Source organism: Hydra vulgaris, chromosome 08, assembly GCF_038396675.1.
Source record: "Hydra vulgaris chromosome 08, alternate assembly HydraT2T_AEP".
Taxonomy (NCBI): domain Eukaryota; kingdom Metazoa; phylum Cnidaria; class Hydrozoa; order Anthoathecata; family Hydridae; genus Hydra; species Hydra vulgaris.
Window position 1 is genome coordinate 37,631,077 of NC_088927.1, and position 23,924 is coordinate 37,655,000.

The following is a 23,924-nucleotide window of genomic DNA, read 5'->3' on the forward strand; positions in this document are numbered from 1 at the left end:
AATTAATTCTACTCTTTTATTTTATAAACTTTTTTTGATCCAAACTGGTATTAAATTGGTATTAAATTGGTATTAAATTTCAAACTCTTTTTACAAACATAGCATACATTCTTTGGAAACATTATTGTAGGGAGAAGCTAATTTAGAATAGACCAGTTTAATTCAAAATTAATATATGTATTTTTTTAGATCCCAAATATATTTTGACAGCATAGTCTCTTTTGAATATTTTTTGAAATTCAAACCAGAATTAATTTCTAAATGCAGACATGAAAATAACTTTATAAAATTATAACAACTTGTAAACCTCCTGTAATTTTACTGAAATTTTAATTCTTTTAGATTTAGACTTTTCCTGATTCTTTTTTCCAGTTTTAATCCTACAGAGTAGGAAACTGCTACTCGGTGTAGTTAAGGCAATTTTAAAAATTAGAGGGTCTGTATGATATTTTGTTGACTACGACATATTTCCGTTAAATGATCAGGTCTGTGAATTATGAAAAGACGAAAAAAATTAAAATGATAAATCATAAAATGTAAATGTTTATAGCGAAAAAACCCAGACAGAACTTTTTTTATACCTAAATCCATATGATTTTTTGGCAAAAAGAACAAAGAATGTAAAAAACTTATCGCTGCCCCAACCTAAGAAAAGAGAAAACCTTTTAAAATAGTAAATTTTTTCAGATATCTGACTCTACTAGCTCCTATATGTTTTCATTAGAGGTCAGTTGCCATTGGAATATATATATTTTTTTTTCAATTACAAATTAACAATAACATTTGTATGGCAATAACAATGGCTTGCGTAAATAAAAGATTTATAACTTTCTTTTATATATGCGGTAGTGGCGTAGTGTTAGAGCGCTTGCTTCATAATCAAGAGGTTCCGAGTTCGATTCCCACCACGTCCCTGGTAGTACAGCGCTCATCTTGTTTCTCCGCGAAGCGGCCTTGTTCGTCAAGGTTCGTGTTTCGGAGTTATAGAGTTGAGAGAGTGTTATAACCACAAGTAGCCTCCTCATCTGTAGTGGCCTTCTCGGCCTTGGGGAATTGTAAAAAATATATATATAAAAGACTCAAACTTTTTTTATATAGATTTATACCTTTTTTTTAATCAACCTATAGTATGAAGCAACAAGTGACTTGCAAGGATATCTCTGGAAATGTCATCTCATTCTCTTTCTATAAATGGTACACCACTTGCTAACAAATGGTGAGTCAGATAACTGAGAGTAAAACTAGATCATTACTGAGAAAAAGTTTTTGTTTAGTCTACAACAGATAAAGGCATTTTTGTCCACCATTAGGTGAAAAGTAGTCCATATAGCTGTCAATAAAAACTTAACAATCTAGAAATTATTTTAACAGACATATTTAAATAAATTAATGAGTTAATAATGTTATTCTTAAAAAATAACTTTACTTAATGTTCAATAGGCTTATGCTGATGATTTCAAACCATTTTCCTTCATGGCAGCAATGAGCTTTGGTTTCTTGGCTAAAGTTAACATGTCCCTCTTATTTTAACTTTTTGTAAATTTGGTATGACACAACAACACTAGCTTCTTGGATAAGTTTAGTCAAATTTGATAGGTTTATTGATTTCTCAAGACCAAACTTTTCTCCAATATGAATATTATGTTTCACTCACAACTGAAGAAAACATAGTTGTTCTAATATTTATATACTAACTGAAGAAAACTTGTTGTGCTAGTATCTATATGTTAACTTAACAAAACATTTGCTGATACTTAACAAAACATTTACTGATATTTAACAAAACATTTGCTGATATTAAACTGAAGAAAATATAATTGTTTTTTTAATATTTATCAAATTAATGTTGAAAAAAATTATTTAATTTAGCTTCACTTTGTAAAATCAACAATGGTCAAAAGTCTTGGATATTTCCTAGATAATTTGAATAACAATACTTGTAGCTATCACTAGTGAAAGCTAAAAAATAGGAATCAATAAGTATATAAGGTGTGGTTAAAAAAGATTGCATTCAACAACTGACATTTTAATTTTTTAACATGCATTGCTATCAAAGAACTCGTAACAGTGACTCACTACCTAAAATAAATTCAAAACAAATTGGTTCACAAAACTTATATGGAATATAGCCAGAGTGTGGTTTGGAGCAACAATTTAATTAACTCCAAACGAAAGATTCTAAATTTTATTTTATCTTATTTAAGTTTTAAAAGATTATTTTTGCAATTTTTGCCAACCATTTTCTAAAAAAAGCATAAATAACACTTTCTAAACATTTCTTATGAAATGTAAAAAATATTTGATATGAGATTAATGAACTTTTTATGTTACTTATGCGTAAAATAATCTTATAGTTTATAGCTATAGTTTTGAGCCAAAAAAATATTCAACATAAAATAATCTATAATTTTGAGCCAAAAAAATATTCAACATAAAATAATCTATAGTTTTGAGCCAAAAAAATATTCAACATAAAATTTTTTTAAAAAAGTACATGATAAGGATAACAGTATTCCATAACTTACCTTTATAACATTCAAGCACATGTTAATAGTGTGTTGAGCACACGTGCTGTAATCTCGTGCGCGAGAGTAGGATTTTAATGCATTGCTAAAACAATTATTTAATAAACAACTATTTTTAATTTCTTTTAACAGAATTTTAAAACAAATATAAACTAAACACAAAAGTAAAGAACAAAAAGAAAAGAATTAATTAATTTTTAATAGACATTTAAATTAATTTTTAATAGACATTTAAAAATGAATTAAATAAACAAGTTTTCAAAAGACAAAACTATTTATACTTCTCTTTATTTAGTATTACTATATATTTTATAGATATATATTTTATAGATATATATTTTATAGATATATTTTATAGATATATATATTTTATAGATAGATATATGTTTTATAGATATATATATTTTATAGATATATATATATATTTTATATATATATATATATTTTATAGATATATATACATTTTATAGATATATATATTTTATAGATATATATATATTTTATAGATATATATATTTTATAGATATATATATTTTATAGATACATATATTTTATAGATATATATATATTTTATAGATATATATATTTTATAGATATATCTTATAGATACATATATATTTTATAGATATATCTTATAGATATATATATATTTTATAGATATATATATATATTATAGATATATATTTTATAGATATATATATTTTATAGATATATATATTTTATAGATATATCTTTTAGACAGGGTTGATAAAAATCACGATTTTTTTGATTTAAATCGGATTTTTTTGATTTAAACTACATTTTGGAAAAATAAACTTTTAATCACAGTTTTTAAAAATATAATGAAATCATAACTAAATTAATTTAAAACATTGAAAAATCTTTTTTAATGTTGATTATTTACAAATTTTCAAAGATTCAATCAATAAAATTCATTGATTCTAATGCTTTTTGATTAAATAGTTTGAATAGGAAAACCAATTTGCCTGCTTTCTCAATTCCGAGTCTATTTCTAATGTTTGAATGCACAAGACCAAATGATGAAAATATTATTTCTACTCCTGCAGATGAAGCAACAGCAGTAAGTAACTGTTCAACAACTTTCAGTAATTTCTGATTCACACAATCGTTATGAGATTTCCACCAATCACATGGCTTAATAGTTTGAACAATGTTATCATGGAACATAAACTTTTGAAATGGTGCTGCTTCTGCTTTAAAGTTGACCAAAAGTGGAAGAAAATCTGGATTCTTTGAAGCTGCAAAGTCCATTCCAATCTCTATTTCTTTATCAGTTAATTCTTTACCTCTGTATTTAGGATTAACAATATTAGCCAAGAAATGAGCTGGGGTCATTGCCTGTTGTATTCTTTTGGATAATTTCTTCTTAGCATCTTGGCTAAGCTTAGTACTTAATTCCCTCTGAAGATTTTTCCATATCACTACACTGTTACCAATAGTACTATTGTCCTGATGCATCAGGTCTAATGCAACAGCAATTGGTTTAAGCATTTGTAACAGTTCTTCTGCACTTCGCTTTACACCAAAGTTATTTACAATATATGTAATATTCTTATCAATTATTGTTCTGTTTTCTTCGCAAATTGTTAACAGAATTGGCCAGTGTTTTAAATAAGATTCAAGACAATCAGCCAATGTGTTCCATCTGACATCTTGGGGCATTATAAGTTGTAGCCCCTCTTTTGCTTTATAAGTAGCAGCAGCAAAATGGTTGTTTCTAAAATATTTAACAACTTGAACAATCTGCTCCTTGATGTTTGGAATTGCCAAGTCTTGGGCCAATAGATTGAGAATATGAGCTGAACATCCATATGTAACAACATTAACATCATCTTAAGTTTCCAATTGTTGTCTCATTTTCTACACATTTGCTGCGTTATCAGTTACTACACTGCGATCTTTACAACCAAATTGTTTTTCACATTTGTTGATAGAATTAACAGCAACGTCAACCAAATAGTCAGAAGTATGTGAATGGCCAGAAGTATCAATTGTATCTGCAAGATAGATATCTGAGTTCATTTTTGTTACTGTTGCACAAACTATTGGTTCATTATGAACATTGCTCACCCATTAATACTCATGGTTACAGACTGATTGTGTAGCAAACTTGAACAGCTAGTTAAACTGTTCTTGTGAACAGTATCTAGTAGTTTTCCACCAATATCGATTCTATTAGGAGGGTTATATCCTGGGCGAAAAAAATGGATCATCTTGATAAACTCTGGATGGTCAATGGTGAAAGGAGAGTTAGTAGCATAAATCATTCTTGCTATCTGCTCATCAATAGCTTCTTTTTCAGATTTAGTGGTTTTAATAAGGTATGAATCCAATTTAGTTGTCACTGTCTTGCCACTGCTTGGTCTTGCCGCTGCCTTTTTATTTGAACACAAAAAACTTGTTTTATCTACAGCAGATTGACTAGATTCAGTTTTCTTAATAGAATATTGACTAGTTTGTGGTTCTTCAGTTATCTGGTCGATATTTTCTAAGGCGTCTTGACAAATAATGTTTTCAACATCTTGAACATCTTTCAAAAAATTACATTTACCAGCACTTTTGTGGCTTCTCATTCGAGCAACCAAACCTTGCATTTAAACACCGCAGCTTTTGCATTTAGCGTTATTACCCTTTTTCCCAAATTCTGCAGGTATTTCTTCAAACCATGTCCAAACTGCATCTCTTTTTCTACCGGCACCAGACATTTTTATTACTAGTTATATTATTTTTATTTTCAACTAAAAATAACAAGCAATTATATATGAATAATGTAATTTAAAAAAATTTGAATATACTCTTATATAAAAGGAATATATTTATATTTATTATATAATTAGTAACAAAAAAAGAAATTAATGTAATTAGTCAATAAGTTAAAACAAGAAGAAAAAAAATTTACTTATATGGATAAAAATCTTACAATAAATATAAAAATTTAATGATTTATATGACTACAATATATTTCATAATGCATTATTTGACTATTATAACTAATACTAGTTTATGCAGTATTATATTTAGCAAGTGCAATTTACTTTAATTTGATTCATCAATAAATAATCATTAAAAATAATTAAAATCAAAAAACTCAATTTAAATCATGATTTAAATCGATTTAAATCAACTGATTTAAATCAAAACAACCCTGCATATAGATATATATATTTTATAGATATATGTATTTTATAGATATATCTTATAGATATATATATTTTATAGATATATCTTATAGATATATATATCTTATAGATATATATATTTTATAGATATATATATTTTATAGATATATCTTATAGATATATATATTTTATAGATATATCTTATAGATATATATATTTTATAGATATATATATATATATATATTTTATAGATATATATATTTATAGATATATATATTTTATAGATATAGAAAAATTTTGTTTCTTCTAAACAATTCACATATAATGAGTTATTTGTAGAAAAATAAGCTTACCTTAAATCACCACAATCAAGACAATGATCACCTAAATCATCATGACCTCGTCTGTAAGATAAAATATTAGATTTATTAAAAACATTTCAAAAAAACAAATTATCTAAATAAAAACCATTGAAATTATAAACTTTCATCATCAGGTATTTACCTGATGATGCTGACCACACTAGGTAAGCTAAATATAGCTAATATATAATAAAATCAAAATATATTTTAAAATAGTTTATACACTTCAACTTATATATTTATAAATATATCATATAACAAGTATATAACTTTTAAATACATATATATATATATACACACATATATATATACATATATATATATATATATATATATATATATATATATATATATATATATATATATATATATATATATATATATATATATAAATGCGTATTTAGCCATGTGATAATCAGTGTGACATAATACTAAAAAGGGGGCTTCAGTACATATATCAACTATCTTATAGCCTGCTGCTGGAAAGGAGTGCTGCTACATCAACTAAGGGTTTGGGCTGGGAAAACAATCTTTTCTTTCATTATTTTTCACATTTTTCCTTCTGAAAAAGCCATATGCTATAAGGATAAGCAATTGCTGATCTATATACTCTACAGTAGATAGCTTTTATTTATATACTCTTTTGAAAGACAGCCTTTATTTTTAGTGCTTGAAGATAAAATAAACAGATTACTGTTGTTATTTTTATGTATGTGAAATGTTTATTCTATGAAATAATAAACTATTTTAAGCGGTAATTAAATATATAAATTAATACTGCAAACCTAAAATACATTTAGGTCCTAAATAACTCAATTAGAAAGTAAGTTGACAACAAAGAAAAATTATGGAAAAAATATTTTATAACTATTAAAAAGAGATTAATAATGAACTTAAAAGCCAATTGATGACATCATCATCATTGATGACTTCAAGAAATCTATTATGCATACTATCAATTAACCTTTTTAATTTTTATTGATGCATTTCCTCTGCAGAGCTCCATTTTGTATTTTCTCCGCTGAGGCATTTCCTCTGCAGAGCTCCTTTGAACTACTAGAAATCAATTGGTCTAGATTAGGTGTTGTCTTTTGTTTTCAGTCACTTTGTGGTAAAGAAAAAATGGTTCCGGTCCTAGAAAAAAATTTTCAAATTTTATTCACACCTTCTCTTGAAGTATAGAAAACGTTGGCAATATTCTGCATTAGCTTATCTTTGTTCATAAATTATTTTTAGTTCGTGAGGCATTAACTCTGTAACATTTAGCATTCCAGAATAAATGACAGATTATAATATATTAACAGATTAGAATAATTAACAGATAATATATATTCTAGTTTTAAAAAATTTCTCGGAATCAGTTTTTTAAAATGTATAATCACAAATATCTATATTTGTAATATAGATATATACATAAACTAATGTGAATATATAATATTAAAAATAAAATATAAATTATTTTGTCAGCTTAATTTCCAAATAGTCAGTAAAAATTCTGACATACAAAAAATTCCCACTTTAAATGTTACAGTATAACTACTAAAATGGTTTGACTTGTGATGAATTATATCAATCATGATTCAGTATGTTTACACTACATAAGCATGTTAAAGAGTATCCCATAGTGAAAGAGTTTCCATAGTGAAAGAGTTTCCATAGTGAAAGAGTTTCCATAGTGAAAGAGTTTCCATAGTGAAAGAGTATCCCATAGTGAAAAAGTATCCCATAGTGAAAGAGTATCCCATAGTGAAAGAGTATCCCATAGTGAAAGAGTATCCCATAGTGAAAGAGTTTCCATAGTCAAAGATTTTTTCATGTATTGTCAACTTACTTTCTGGTAAAATAAAAATTTCATGTATTGTAAAATTACTTTACGGTGTATATAAAATAACATTTTATAACAAAATATGTATAAAAAAATCTATTTACCGAATACTTTCTTTTATAGAATTATTTTTATATGTTTTCAAATCTTGATCTAGCTTATCAAACTAAAAAAAAGAGTAACAAAATTGATTTCACCATATATATATATATATATATATATATATATATATATATATATATATATATATATATATATATATATATATATATATATATATATATATGTATATATATATATATGTATGTGTATATATATATATATATATATATATATATATATATATATATATATATATATATATATATATATATATACATACACAGCTGTGAGCATGAAAATAGCGGTACTAAAAAATTATTTGTGTTTTCACTATTACTCTCCTTCTGTATAATATAAAAAGACTAATTTTTTACATGTTTATATACTAGAATGAGATAAGTAAATTAGGCAAATGAGAGTTCAATACATCCAAGAATACCATTATTTATGATAAAATTGTCGTAATTGAGGGAATGCATTAAAATAGCAGTGGGTGTATTGATTTCAAAGTTAATTTATAAAGTTTAAAGAAACTTTCATAATTTTCATAGGAAAAGTAAGTATTACTTCAATTATAATATATTCTTCATTCATTTGTGTAAGCTTAATGTTAAAAGTGTTTTCTAAACCTTTCAAAGTTGGCAACATTATTTTGAAGCATCATAGACAGGGTAAATCATAGTCATATATACAAAATATTCTCAGAGGTTCAGCAAAGGTGATTTCAAATATCATAAATTATAAAGCAAAAGTGAAAAACGGGGTGGAAAACGTGAGACTGCAATCTTTTTTTAATATCATTATTTTCTTTCTGAAATAAAATGTAAAACTACTATTAATGTGATCTTTTTCTGTTAGATTGAAGAGTCAAAATAAATATAATAAAATTTTTTCAATAATTAGTAAAAAAAAAATTGCTCAATAGTATTTAAAAAGTCCAGGTACTGCTATTTTCATGCTCATAACTGTATATATACATATATATACATATCTCCTGCCCAAACCAAAACCCTCAGTTGATGTAGCAGGACTCCTCACATGTTCTACCTATTTGTTAGTTGATATATGTAAAAAGTAAAAAAATAAAAACTTTCAGAGCAATTTTTTATTTCATTTATAAAATTAAAAAACATTCCTGTCTATTAAATTAGGTTTTTGTGGTTTTTCTAAAAACAAAAACTTCAATTAGTTTCCTGAATTAAATTGAATGGTTTTAACATAAAGTGTACTTAATTTTGTCACTTTTAAATACAGAGTCATCAAGAGCTGTGTTTTACTACAAACAGGTTTTTTCTTTTTTTTGATGGCAAATAGTTTTTTTGCAAAAAAATACTTGTATAGGACAATGTTACGGCCAAATTTTGTTAAGGTAGGTGCTATCACAAGGGGTACTGCCTCCCAAATTATTTTCCTAGAATAACCCCTATATATATATATATATATATATATATATATATATATATATATATATATATATATATATATATATATATATATATATATATATATATATATATATATATATATATATGTATATATATATATATATATATGTATATATATATATATATATATATATATATTAGGGTGTGACAGTTGCCCCTAAAATATTAAATTTTTATCGTAGAGGGCTGGTCATAATTTTAGTATTGCATATTAGTTTAACTAGCATTTATGTGAAATTTCAAGAAGATTGTGTAATTTTTGTGGTAGCTCTGACCTTGCAAAGTTTTTATTTTTTATCATTTATATCCAATATATTGGGCAGGGTCAGACTGGCAATAAGGGACCTGGGGGCAAGACATAGATAAGGCCCTTAAGGTAGCAAAAAATTAGGCACAAATAAATTAAACCCTTAATCACTTAAAGGTTTAATTTTGGTTATTTGGAGATAAGGTTAGAGGGTATTTCTAATAATGTTATTCATTAAAATGTGACAAGTAATTTGATTCCAGAAATAACTACAACATTTATTGCATTGTTTTTACAAAAATTGAAGCATATAAACATTACTTATTATTATTATTTATATATTTTTTTGTATGTTTTACTTGTTTATCTTTTTTTATAGTGGGGCCAAGGACCTTCAGGGGTCAGGGGGATACCCCAGACCCCCAACCCCTTGACCCTAGTCTGACCCTGATTTTGTGAGTTAAGCCATTTTATTGTTATTAATAATCTTTGTTTTACTTAAATTTATTTTTGTTTCATTATTTGCACCAGGTCATCTTTAAAGTTTTTAAATTATAATTGAAAATACTTTAATTAAATCAGAAGGTACTCAAGATCATGTATATAGCATTAACGTTTAACCCATGCAAGTGTGGAAACAAGGACAATAAAATTATGATGACAAAGAAAGAAAACAACAAATATATTTGTTTTCAATTTTGTATAACATAATAACTATTATTATTGTTATTGTTATTATCATTTTTTTCTAATATTATATATTATTGTCATTAATATCAGAAGTTTACTTATATTATTGTCAATTATATATTATTGTCATTAATATCAGATTAGTTTATTACTATTTATTAATGACCTTCGAACTGTAACTTGAACTCCTTTCAGAAAAATATATATATTGATATTTTTTCAGATAAATATTATTATATGTTATTACATATTATTGTTATTGTATTTTGTAGTATATAATCATGGATAAAAAAGTACATAAAAAATATATGAAATTGTTACTTGGCACCATTCCTGGAGATGATGAAAAGAAAATTAAAGATTCTAAACTGCCAACACAGAGTCAAGTATCGTTATGCCTTTTATCAAACCTGAAAGATTTGCACTGGAATCAAGCTTTATCTGCAGCAATAGAAAATGTGCTTCTACACTATCAGAAAGCCAATATCCCAACTGTACAAGGCAGAAACAATATTGGTAGAGTAATCAAAGATTACTATGAAAAGGAATTCATTACTTTGATGAAACTGAAAGATTATAGAAGACGAGAGGATGAACTTAGAATAATAAAATTTAAATCAGAATTGAATTTGACAATGAAATTTTATAAGAACACAGTTCTAAAGGACATGGCCGCTAAGAAAAAGGGGATAATTAAAGTTGAGCAAGATGCTGTTGATGTTGATATTGAATTATGAAAATGAAAATTTGAATATGAAAAGCATGTTGAATGATAGAGTAGCTACATATTCTGGGTTGGATAAAGTAGTCACAGAAAAGACAAAAAAGCAAATAGAAAAACAAAAACATCATCTGGAGTGAGAAGAAATAAACCCATGTAAATGTACTTTTGAAATGATAAATCTTGAACCAAGCACTAGCTCTTATGAGGATGAGAACATTGAAGAAGTTACCACCATAGCACAAAATAGGAAACACAGAAGATTAGTTAAATGTGGCATAGATATCTTTGCTCGTCATGATATATTGAAAATTCCTGATCTTGTTTCATGCAGTATCCGTAACAACATCTCATCAACCCATCTTAGTGCAATTGTGTATTCCCTTGTAGCAGCGAGTAGGGGTGACCCTTACAAGCTATGTCCAAATGCAATGACAGCCCACCGGTATAGAACCACCATTGTACCTGAAATAAGTTTGAAGATCAAATAAAATTGGATGCCATCGCCTATAATGCTTGTGCATTGGGATGGGAAACTTATGGACACTCTTGATTCCAAAGGAACAGATGACCGATTGCCAATTTTTGTGTCTGGGGCTGATGAGACAAAGCTCTTTGGTGTTTTGCAACTTCCAAAATCAACTAAAGAAACTGGTAAAGCTCTTGGAGACATCTTATCAAAAGCAACAAAAAAACTCCTTAGAGAATGAAATTGTGAAGAAAATGTTATTGGTATGGTTTTTGATACAACTTCATCAAATATAGGTAAACTTAATTAAATTTAGAATATATGAATGAAGATCTTACATCTACACTAGAGGTATGTTTTTCAGGAAAGAGAACTGCTGCATGTGTGTCTTTACAGAAGGAATTAGATTGTGCCCTATTCTGGTTTGCTTGTCAAAGGCATGTGGGTAAATTACTTTTGAGTCATTGCTGGGAAGGTTTAAAAGTTGAGACATCAGCTAGTCCAAATATTTTGATCTTTTAAAGGTGAGTCTAATAGAATATATCAGTGTGGAACATAACGGGCAGTCAACGGTCACTGACCGCCCGAAATGACTGAAATTGCTATTTTGAAACTGATTCTTCCCAGTCAAGGTTGACCAGTTAAAAAAAAAGAGTTATATAACGTTTGACAAACTGTCAGGATGTCTTTGAAAATGCATATACCAAAATTTCATAAAATGTAAATCTTTGAAAAAAGCTTTTAATATAATTTTTGTTTGTACACTACTTTAAATCGCTTTGTTAGTGAGTATTATAAATGACATAAACTATTAATTTTTTTTTGCTTCACTTATCAAGACTAATTTCATTTTACTGGCGGTGAAATCCATAACTGCTTTTTTCATAAATGATTGAAGTTCTTATTTTATTATTGTTTTAACAATAATATAATATTAACTAAGAACATTTTTTTACTCCTACATTTTATTTATATTTTCTTTATATCATTTTATTTGTTTTTCAAATAACCTTTTGCTGCCAATTGCAATGAAAAAATGCCTTTATTTTTTATTTTTAGTTTAATTTATCCGTAGTCAACAAAACTTACAAATTATAAACTAAGAGCTATACACCAAGCCCCTCTGTGATGAAAATAAATTTTTCAGATTTCTATTAGTTAAGACTCCAGAAAAAAGAAAGTTCATATTTAAATTGTCGAGGTTCTTTGTGTTCGCCGCATTTTGGGTCAAAGCATTCCATGGGTCAACAACATGGTCGGTGAGGAAATTGTTTCTTTCTGAGCAATTTTGAACAAGTTGTTGTTTGAGTTGCTTTGATTATCCACGCTGTCGATGACTCTACTTTAAAGACTTATTATTCGGTTGATGCTGAGTGACTGAGAAGTTAACTTTAATATTTAGATAAATATAAAATTACCAAATGCGCGTTTGCTTTTTTTTTGGTACTATTGAAATCTTAAAAATACATATATATACTGTAGTATATAGTATTTTATAAAATGATTGTCACGATTTTATTAAATATTAGTTCACCATCTGCCGGCGAGAGGCATTAACATTATTATCAACTAATTAACATAAGTAGTTTATAAAATGATTTTAAATGAAAATGAATGAAAGATATAAAATGATACAAATGAGATATAAAATGTGCAATCATTTTTCTTTTTCAACGTCAGTAACGATTGAAGTTCTTATTTAACTATTATTTAAAATGAATGTAACTAAGAACATTTTCTCCTTTTTTTTTCATTTATTTTTCTGGTAACCTTTTCCCACAATTTCCGAAGTCATAGCAATGAATGAGTTATTTTTAAATAAATTTCAAATTAACAATTGCAAATTTGCACATTTTTTATATTATTAAATTGTAAATGAATCGTCAAACATCAACACTTCAAAATGGAGGCGACTAAAAAGAGACAAACAACACTTTCATTTTTAACACAAGCAGAATTGGAATTAAAACCACCTGTTAAAAAGAAAAAACTCAATAGTAGAAAATTACAGCTAACAATAGCTCAAAAATGGGTAAACACTACTTTTGCAAAAAAAAATTGCAAATGAATGGCTAGAGATATTAAATAATGGAAATTATGTTACAGCATTAAAATGTACTGTATGTCGTCAATACTAAACAAATTCATATTTATAGAGGATATACGCCAGAATGGGGAAGCGATGAAGGTAGTTGTAGGATACAGCACACTGCCGCAGTTGATCATGCAAATGGTTTGCCACATCAAAGAGTCTACGAATTATCAATGAAAAGTAAAGGAATGGATGTAAGCAAACGAAATGATAAATTAAGCAACCTGCGGAAAAAAATGTGGCAAATTGATATTTTATCGGGCCTGAAAACCATGACCACGAAAGATCTAAATTTAACAAGAAAAAAATTTGAGGTAGCATACTTTATTGCCAAAGAAGAGCTTCCGCTTAGCATATACCCTAAAATACTACATTTGGAAGAAAATCATGGTGTAGAGTTTGGCCAAGCATATAGAAATAAAATAACTTGTGGAACTTTTATTGATTACATTGGATTGAGTTTGTCAAATATTCTCAGAAATAAATTAAAAACACAAAATTACTTCAGTATTTAATTGATGTATCAACAGATGTATCTGTAATTGAAAAAGAAGCTATATTTATTATCAGCTTCGATCCTATTCCAATAGGAAAGACCGAAACATGCGTTGAGTGTTCTTTTCTTTCTATATCTGATCTTGAATATGGAACATCTGAAGGAGTTATCAATAAAATCAGTCAATCTCTTGAATCAGAAGGTATCGAAAATTTTAAAACTAAATTATTTGGTTTTGGTGCTGATGGCGCAGCTGTAAATAGAGGAAGTAGGACAAGTGTAAATGTATTACTTCAAAAAGAAATTCCACGGATAACTTTTGGTTGGTGTGTTGCACATTGTCTAAAGTTAGCGTTAAAAGATAAATTTGCAGAAATAAAAGCATTTTAATGATGTCAATGACATCATTTTGAAAATGTATAACATTTATAAAAAATCCCCAAAAAAGTTACGACAGGAAAGCTTGTTGCTATCCTTAAAGAGGGTAATTCATTTGGCATTGCAAGTATTCGCCCCAAAAAAGCATCAGGTATATTGGATTTTATTTTTCAATTTTATCTATAAAAAATACTTTATAAAATAATATACTTTATTACAAGGAACATGATGGATTGCACATAAAATTCAAGCACTTGAGATGATCTTAGATCTCAAATATCAAGTATATATGAAACATCTTGAAAACATGACTGTAGATTTCAGTTTTACTCCAGCAGAAAGAGCAAAGTTTAAAGGGTATCATCAGAAGTGGAATCATGGACAAATACCTCTTTATATAGCATTATTCATAAAAGTTTTATCGCGAGCAAAGTTGTTATCTTTATCTTTTCAAAGCAACGAAATTGATTCCGTAGCATCATCTGGATTTATTAACCATGAGCGAGATCTTGTTCTAGTTTCTCGTGAGAAACAAGAAATAGAAAATTCTCGCGAGAAGTAGAACGAGACTTAAATATTATATTATTTTCCAAATTAAAAATTATTATAATTTACAAAATGCTTAATAGTTTGTTTTTTTAATTAATTAATATTTTGACTCCGTGATTTTAATAAATCTAATTAAAAATTTAATTTGTTTTTGACAAAAACAAATTAAATTTTTAATTAGATTTTTAATTAGATTTTTTAATTAGATTTTTTTTTAAAATCTAATTAAAAAATTTTAATTGGATTTTAAATACTTTTAATTAGATTTTAAATACAAAAACTTTTTGTATAAAAAGGTGCACTTTCGACTTAATTTCATTAGTTTACCAGTGGAATTCAACTTGACACATATTGTTCATATTGAAAAGAAATATTCTTGCCTCATTTCAACGATCAAAAATGTCACCAAGAAAAAACAAAATCTGGAGATATTTTCAAAAAACAAGTGACGGTGCTGAATGCAAGGCGTGCAAAAAGTCTTTGAAAACAAAAAATGGAAACACTTCGGACTGCATCGTCACCTCGAAAAAAAACCCAGTCAAGATTACGTTGAGCATTCTGAAAAAACTGACAACTCTTTTCTTCCTCCTCCTAAGAAGAAACAACGAACCATGGTCGAAATGCTTGAAACAAAGCCCAAATATGACAAAGACAATTCCATTCAAAAACAGTTTGACTCTGCAATGCTGGATTACTTTTGCTGGAATGAAGAGCATAATAACGGAGATTACGCCAAATCTAAAAAGTGCTGCATTTACTTCTGACCTTTGGACTTCTAGAGCTCAGGACAGCTACATCTCTTGGACTTTTCATGCTATTGACAAAAATTAGAGACTACATCACTGGAAACCCCATGCCCAACAGTTCCCAGGCAGACACACAGGTATCTTAATTGAAGGAAAGCTGGATTCTTTCTTAGAAGAACTAAATTTGCCTGCTGATTTGCCAATGTACTGCGTGAACGACAAGGCAAGAAACATGAAACTTGCAGTCAAATTGTCAAAGCGCCTTGACCAATACTTGTGCAAAAATCATATTTTGCAATGTGCAGTTCGAGACTCATTTTGGAATTCAAAGACCATCAGTCATCACAGTGGAAATCAATCGAGGGAGCAGTAGAAATTTTGGCACCACTTAAAGAAGCTACAGAAACGTGGTCGGCTGAGTCTATTCCAACAATTAACACTGTCACTGATTCTCTTTATTTAATCCATGACAAAATTGATCAATTTATTGAGACGAATGGAAAAAATGGCTACGGTGTCTTGTATGCAAAAAACTTGAAAAGCTGCATTGAGAAAAGATTTCCTCTTTGTCACACTGGAAACTTATTGAGTGCTGCAGCAAACTACTTAAATTCTGCTTTAAAGGGACTTCACTTGAAGCTCTTCAAAAAATTTCAAACAACAAAAGAATGGTTAGCCTCACAGGTTAAGGATAATGTTGAGTGCCAACCTGTTGCCAGAGTGCTTTCAGCAGATTTGTCCCCTAATTTAAAACTGAAGCGCAAGTTAAACGTTAGACTTGAAACACAAGAGCCAACATCTGAACTAAATCCTATTTTGAGCGAAATGTGCCAGTATGAATATCTCCCTGATGCCAAAAAAGACTTTCCGATTCTTGATTGGTGGAAATTGCATTCAAATACATTGCCAGAACTCTCTTCATTAGCTAAACAAATTTTAGCTATTCCAGCAAGTTCAACTAAATCAGAGAGAGTTCTTAGCTCAGGTGGAAATGTCATCCGATCATCCAGACACAACTTACACCCAGAAAAAGTAGAACAAACCATCTTAATCGGAGAAAACATTGTCTTGTTGGAAAATTTTGGCAAAAAAATTCTGAATTAATATTTGAAAAAGTTATTTACATTTGATAAATGTCATTTGTTTCTATTTGTCAAAACCATGTTTACATTTTTTTTTTTTTACTTGGATTTTAATAAATTTGTTTTCAAAAATTGTTAAATTTCTCGCCTCGTCTCGTTCTCGGTCTCACGAGAAGTACTAACTTCTCGTCTCGGTCTCGTCTCGGTTTGAAAAAACTTAGTCTCGCTCATGGTTAGGATTTATTGAACAAACTAAAAAACAGTTAAGTTGCTTTAAGAAAAAAGAATTTAATGATTTACCAACAGTCAAACGTTTCATTGCAAAAGTAACAAACAACACTGGAAAGTATTCATTCCAGGATGTTGAGCTTCATGACTTTACAAACATACTAACTTTAGTTAAGAATTCGAAATCAATGATTGTAGCGTTAATTGCCGAATCCATAGAAGAGCGTTTGGAAGCACAAAATACAGTTCCTGATATGTATGGAATGTTAATCCTAAACACTGGTGGCTAGTTTCAAAATAACACCAATAATTCATTTGCTGATGAAAACATCGAAAAATTGTATGACTTTTATAATATGCCGTTACGTTATACTGGCTTCACTGGGAGTGTAAATAATATGTTAGATGCTTGGCATAACTTAGTTGATTATACTGTCAAATATTTGGCACCAGTTAAAACTGAGTACCGTAAAGTATGGTATCGAATTTTTTCGAGTTCTATGAAAAGAGTCCAGTTCTACTTCTTGTTGAATTGTTGTTCGTATTGCCTGTTTCAAATGGAAAGGTTGAGCGTCTTTCTTCTCTTATGAATAGAATTAAAACTGACACAAGAAATCGCTTAACTGAAAAACGAGTAAATAATTAAATTTGGGTGTGCACTGATGAAACAAATAATGAAAAAATGAAGAATTTGATGTGAATCCTGCCATTGAATTATGGGCCGAAGATACGTTGCAAAGGCCTACACAAGAAAGTCGAAAAATTTATTCAAAAAAAGCAACAAAAAAAAACTATAAAAACATTAATTGATTTAGAATCGTCATCAGATGAGTCTTTAGATTTAAAACTGTCTTTCGATGAAACTTTGGATAATGAATCAGATGAAATGTTTCTTTAAAAAAACATTTTTAAGTTACATAAAACTTTGTTTTTTGTAACTTATGCAATTATAGTAGTACTACATAAAACGATACTTGATTAAGTATTCAGTTTAAATTATTTTGATATAATATAAAAATCTTTATTTTTTTTAAAAATAGAAAACAAATAAAAAAGGAATATGAGTTACTTTTTTATTTACAAAGTTTCGTCATGCAGAATAATTACTACAATGAAAATTTAAACAAAAAAAAGAATTAAAATTTTGGCCGTCCAAAAAAAACAATTGATCATCAATTTTATGTATTAGCCGGTCAGTTTGACTGCTCGCCTTTGATTTCTTATCTTCCATGCTGGAATATTAGTGTTACCTTCAATCAATGAATAGACGCATATAATAGTAAAAAGCTAATTTTAAAAATTGGGATGAGTGAACTTACTCTCTATATTTTTAACTTACAAGCTAACATTTATTTACTATCTTTTTCACTTTCCTAGATTCAAAAAACATTTCCCTCAACTATCATCAGATGAACAAGCGAAGTATCATTACCCTAATATGATGTTTATAAAAGAAAGAGATGGCTAATTTTTTTCGTGAATCTTTAATACAATCTTTCACACAAGGTGACTACAAAGAGCTTTGTTTTGTTTTTTGTTTTGTGCTTGTTTGCTAATAATAACTAAGAGATCTGAACTAAAGAACTTCAAGATGTGCTATCCTGGTGCCCTTCACAAAGCAAGGTGAATGAGTAAACTCCTTTATACTCTTAAGATTGTGCTTCTGTCTGGAGAGATCAAATAACATTTTCAAAAAGCTGAAATTGTTACTAGCAACCAAATAAGAAAATTGGAACGATTTATTGTGTTCACACTCATTCATTTGTTGTGCACCAGTTAATGACTTGATTTTAGTGGAAAACCTGGTAAACTTTGCTGAGCATGACTCAACTCTAGTTGAGTCATGCTCAGCAAAGTTTACCAGGTTTTCTAGCATGATTCAACTCAGTTGGCACATTTGGTACTTAGCTGCGGAGTTAATTCCATTGGCTCTGTTCTCATCTATGGTAGCAGTACAAACTAAAGAGGAAATGAGGAAATCCATTCTTATCTTTGAAAAAACTTCTGTCACAAAGAGAGTTGGACTTAATTTTGGGGGATTTGGGGAGCCCTATCTTCCTCCTACAATAGAATATGGTACTTCTTTAGTTGACCTAATTGTGCCGGATTCATTTAGTTTTTTAGCATTGTTGGTATGCCCTATAAATTCCTCTATGCTCCAGCACATGATTGGATTAATAGTAAAGACTATCAAAACATGAAGCTGATTGTCGACATACTTCAGGTGGTAAATGAGGCAGCAGAGTGTGGTGTAAAGGTGTGCCATGACTGGTGTAACTAGGGATAAGAAGCACTTTCAAGATGTTTCCAAGTAGTTGTAGAATCTGATAGACAATGGATTCCTAATCAGCGAAAGGGATTTCGTGCACAAAAAGAGAAATCATGGTTTCTAGTCCAGGAAAACGAGTAATTTCATTTAGACAATTATATCTTATTACACCATGTAAAAAAACTTTTTCATATCATCTTGTACTTTGCATAGCTATATTTAATATAAGAAAACAGTTTTTATTTTTTGAGCTTCACCATGGTATTAGAGTGTAGGAAAAATAGTGATTTTTAGGCTAAATTCTGTATTTTAAATTTGACAGTGCTCATTCAATTGTGGATTAATCTTAAAAAAAAAACGTTTTATATCTTATTTTTATGACTTAATACAATACCAAAATTATGAACAGCATCATACAGAAAAGTTGGAGCAACTGTCACACTCTTATATATATATATATATATATATATATATATATATATATATATATATATATATATATATATATATATATATATATATATATATATATATATATATATATATATATATATATATATATATATATATAAATGTGTGTTCTGATAAACACTTTGACGTAACACTGAAATAGCCTGGTTCCAGGGGCTTCAGTACATACATCCCCTATCTTATAGCTTACTGCCGCAAAGAAGTGCCACTACATATCACTATTATCAAACAGTATATAATTGTTATAAATAAACATTATAGTAGATGTAAATAAACATTATAGTAGATTACAGTGACTCACAGTGAAAATGACGCAGCATAGTAAAAGATTTTTGTGATTCAACATTATTTAAACATAATTTTTGAAAAATATTATTCTATGTAAAGTATACATTGTGGCATAATCTTTATCTTAGACATTTATTTTTATGTTGATTAAAATTAGTTTCTTAACAATACAAATCATATTGTTTATTGTAAAAAATAATAAAAATGAAGCAACTATATTGCTTTGTCTCTCAAAAATTGGAAGTAACTAACCGCAATTAAATTCTTTTGTTTTAGTATGACATCTGTCAAATTATTATTAATATTGTTAATTATTAATCTGTTTGTTAACTAATTTGTGCATGCTTTACAAAAATTTAAATGAGGAAACGCACAACTCTTGAAGAAAGACAATTGTATTACATTTCCAAAATAAAAAAAGTCAACAAGAAATTGCAAAAACTGTTAATAAAAGTGCGTCTACAGTGCAGCATATTATAGAACATTATCAAAATGAAAATAGAATAAAAAATAAAGTGAAAATAAATCCCAAAAGAAGTTTTACAATAAGAAAAAAACATTAAATTGTTCGAACTTCGCAAGATAATCCATGTTTAAGTATACCAAAGCTTGCCATTGAGGTAAAAAAACAATTTGGAAAAAATGTGAATCTAAAAACAATCCGTAGAGTTTTAAGAAAAAACAACTTACATGGTAGAATGGCTAGGAGAAAACCATTCGTAAGCAAGCAAAAAAAAATTCACTCAAATTTGCCAATGATTACAAAAACAAAGATTTTAACTTCTGGTAGAATGTTTTATTCACTGATGAAAGTAAATTTAACATCTTTGGTTCAGATGGTCGAGCAAATGTATGGCGAATAGCGAATGAAGAGATGAAACCTCAACATTTAAGACCAACTGTAAAACATGGTAGTGGTCATATTTTGAGGTTGCTATTCAGCTAATGGGGTGGGTAATGTACATTTTATCGAGGCAATATGGACAAAATGTGCTTAAACATTTTAAAAGAAAACTTAACCAGTGTCAAAAAATTGGACATGAAAGATAATTTTGTGTTTTACCAGGACAATGATCCCAAACATACATCACACATAGTGCAAGAGTGATTATTGTACAAATCTCCTAAAGTGATGAAAACTCCACGGCAGTCTCCTGATCTTAATACTATAAAAAATATATGGTATAAACTAAACTTAGAAATTCATTAACATACCATAAATAATAAAAATGATTTAAAACATGCTGGAAGAGTGGAATAATAAATAACCTCAGAATATACAAACAAATTAGTGGAATCCTAATAGACTAGAATTAGTAATTAAGTCCAAAGGAAATCCTAACCGTTATTAATTTTATTTATTTATGATTTTCTTTTGTATTTTTTTGATTGCATCATTTTCACTGTGATGTAGTTTTGTTTAGTTTATATTTGTTTAATAAAAAATAATACAATTGTTTGTAAATTTATTTCATTTTTTTGCAATAATAATATTAATTTATTATTGTGTAAAAATGAAATAAATTTACAAACAATATAATGTATAACATTTTATACTACCCTGCATAATTTTCACTGTGAGTATGTAGTAGCTGTATGTATGTATGTATGTATGTATGTATGTATGTATGTATGTATGTATGTATGTATGTATGTATGTATGTATGTACATATATTATATAATAGTATATATATATATATACTATTATGTAAAAATTTAGCGGTTATCTGTCTGTCTGTGGATATATAAAAAAAAATTTGTTTATAATTTAATAAACATCTGAAATGTTTACAAAAATTCTAAAATAACATTCTGAATTTTAGCAAAATAAAAATTTAATAAATTTTTAATTTTTATGAAAAAAAACTTTTTTTAAATATTAAAAAAAAAAAAACACCATTGCAATTTATTTGATGTCTTTTAATGTGAAATTCACATCTATAACTTTTGAATTGAAAAAAAATTGCAAAAATCAGGTAACTTAATTCATTAAAAATTATTATTTTTTATTTAAACTTTTTTTTTTTTTGCTTTAGCAACTTTTAGTTTTATATCACTAAAACTGCCATTTTAATTAAATTTGTCTAACACATATTGTATTATTACATTTTATATATATGAATATAGCGGATTACATTCTTAGGTAGTAGCTATGTAGTAGTTATGAGTGGGCTATGCAGTAGCTGCAGTCTTCTCCGTTTGAAATTTAATGCCAGCACACGAAAAAGCGCTGACACAATGGTCATTTTTAATTTAGCCTGCGTGATTTAAAAAAAAAAAAATTTTTCTGCTATTTAAATTAAAATTAAAATAGCAAAAATAATGCTTTGAACAAATACCAGATAAAATAATTGAAAAAAAAACTGGTAAAAGAAAAGCCATTTTTCATAAAAGTTTAACAAACGAACAAAAAAGTTTTGTTGCAATTGAAAATGAAACGCTTTTTTTTTTGGCAAGCGCTTTTTTATGCGTTTGCCAAAATTTTTGCGGTCGTGTGGGCAAGCGCAAAAAGACTTGGGCGTGAAAGTGCTGGCTAAAGACTGTATAACAGGTTATATAATAAGTATATAACAGGTTATATTTAACATAATATGTTGTAGCATTTGTATAAAAGTTATGTAATGGGCAGGTACCCCGCGGGCTATGTAGTACCTATATATTTAAAAGCTATATAGCGGGCTATCTAGTATAATACTAAAAAAATTAAAAACAAATTACAGCCAAATTAAAACTTGGACTAATTGTTCCTCATGATTGAATGGGCTATCCTACAAATTAATGCGGATAACTTTTGACTTGATATTGATAAAATTAATTAATGTATTTAATATAAATTTTTTTACTTTTGCAACTTTCGTTTTTAACATCACTAACAGTAGCATCAAATATTTTATAAAAATTTATTTAAAACATATTGCATTATATATTTTATATTGGTAGGCAAGGGTTGTTTTTTTTTCATAGCTACTGCATAAGTATGTAGCGGACTACAAACTTATGTAGTAGCTACATTTTGGGGCACATGCTATGTAGCTGCCTATGTAGTAGTTAGGAAGCATGCTATTTAACAGCTATATAACAGGTTATGTAGTAGGGTAGTACTACAAACATATAACAGGTTACTTAGCTATATAACAGGCTGTGTTAAAGCATGTTGTAACATAGCTATGGGTAGGGTAGTCTGCGGGCTATATTATACCTGTTATATTGGGTTATTTTAAAGCTATGTAGCAGGCTACATAGTAGATATATAGGGGCTATGTAGTAATTATGTCCTAGAAAGAGTAAAAATAAATTAATTATAATTCAAAGCATCAAGTAATTCTTCCTGCGATTGTGCAGGCTGTTTTACATTTACTCTTTAAAAATAATTCAAGTGTTTTTTTGTCACATACACATCTGCAAAAATTACGTTGCATCACTGAACTAAAAGCTAAAAAAGTTTAATTATCGCAATGAAATTATGCTTTATGGCGAGGTTTTTTTAGAAATTATATATTTTAATGTAAACTTTTAATCATTACTAAAAAAAAAATTGTATTAACATATAGTTATAGTTTAAAAGCTGTTGCGTCACTGAACCCATCGACGGGATAATTAGCGTTTTATAAAATAGCGCGGTAAGAAAGTCAAAATATCATCCAAAAGTTCAGATTTCGTTGTGGGTTTTCAAATTTTTCAAATTTGAATAAATTTTTGCATTTTAGTATTGTGAAGGGCTATTAGTAAATATTAGTAAACTTTTGGATTTATGTTAACATTTTCTTATAAAGTTGTAAATTTTTAAGAAATGGAATC

At 27.8% G+C, this 23,924-nt stretch overlaps 1 protein-coding gene across 3 annotated transcripts in view; it reads right to left on the bottom strand.

Moving 5' to 3' along the window:
* Positions 1 to 23,924, bottom strand: part of LOC100204640 (COP9 signalosome complex subunit 1) — a 58,892-nt gene that overhangs the window by 15,101 nt on the left and 19,867 nt on the right. For all 3 annotated transcript variants that reach the window (XM_065803628.1, XM_065803629.1, XM_065803630.1), the window contains 3 exons: positions 7,957 to 8,018; positions 6,019 to 6,069; positions 2,526 to 2,610 (listed from right to left, as the gene is read on the bottom strand). In XM_065803628.1, coding sequence (XP_065659700.1) covers positions 2,526 to 2,610; positions 6,019 to 6,069; positions 7,957 to 8,018 — 198 coding nt within the window. The remainder of the gene's footprint in view (positions 1 to 2,525; positions 2,611 to 6,018; positions 6,070 to 7,956; positions 8,019 to 23,924) is intronic.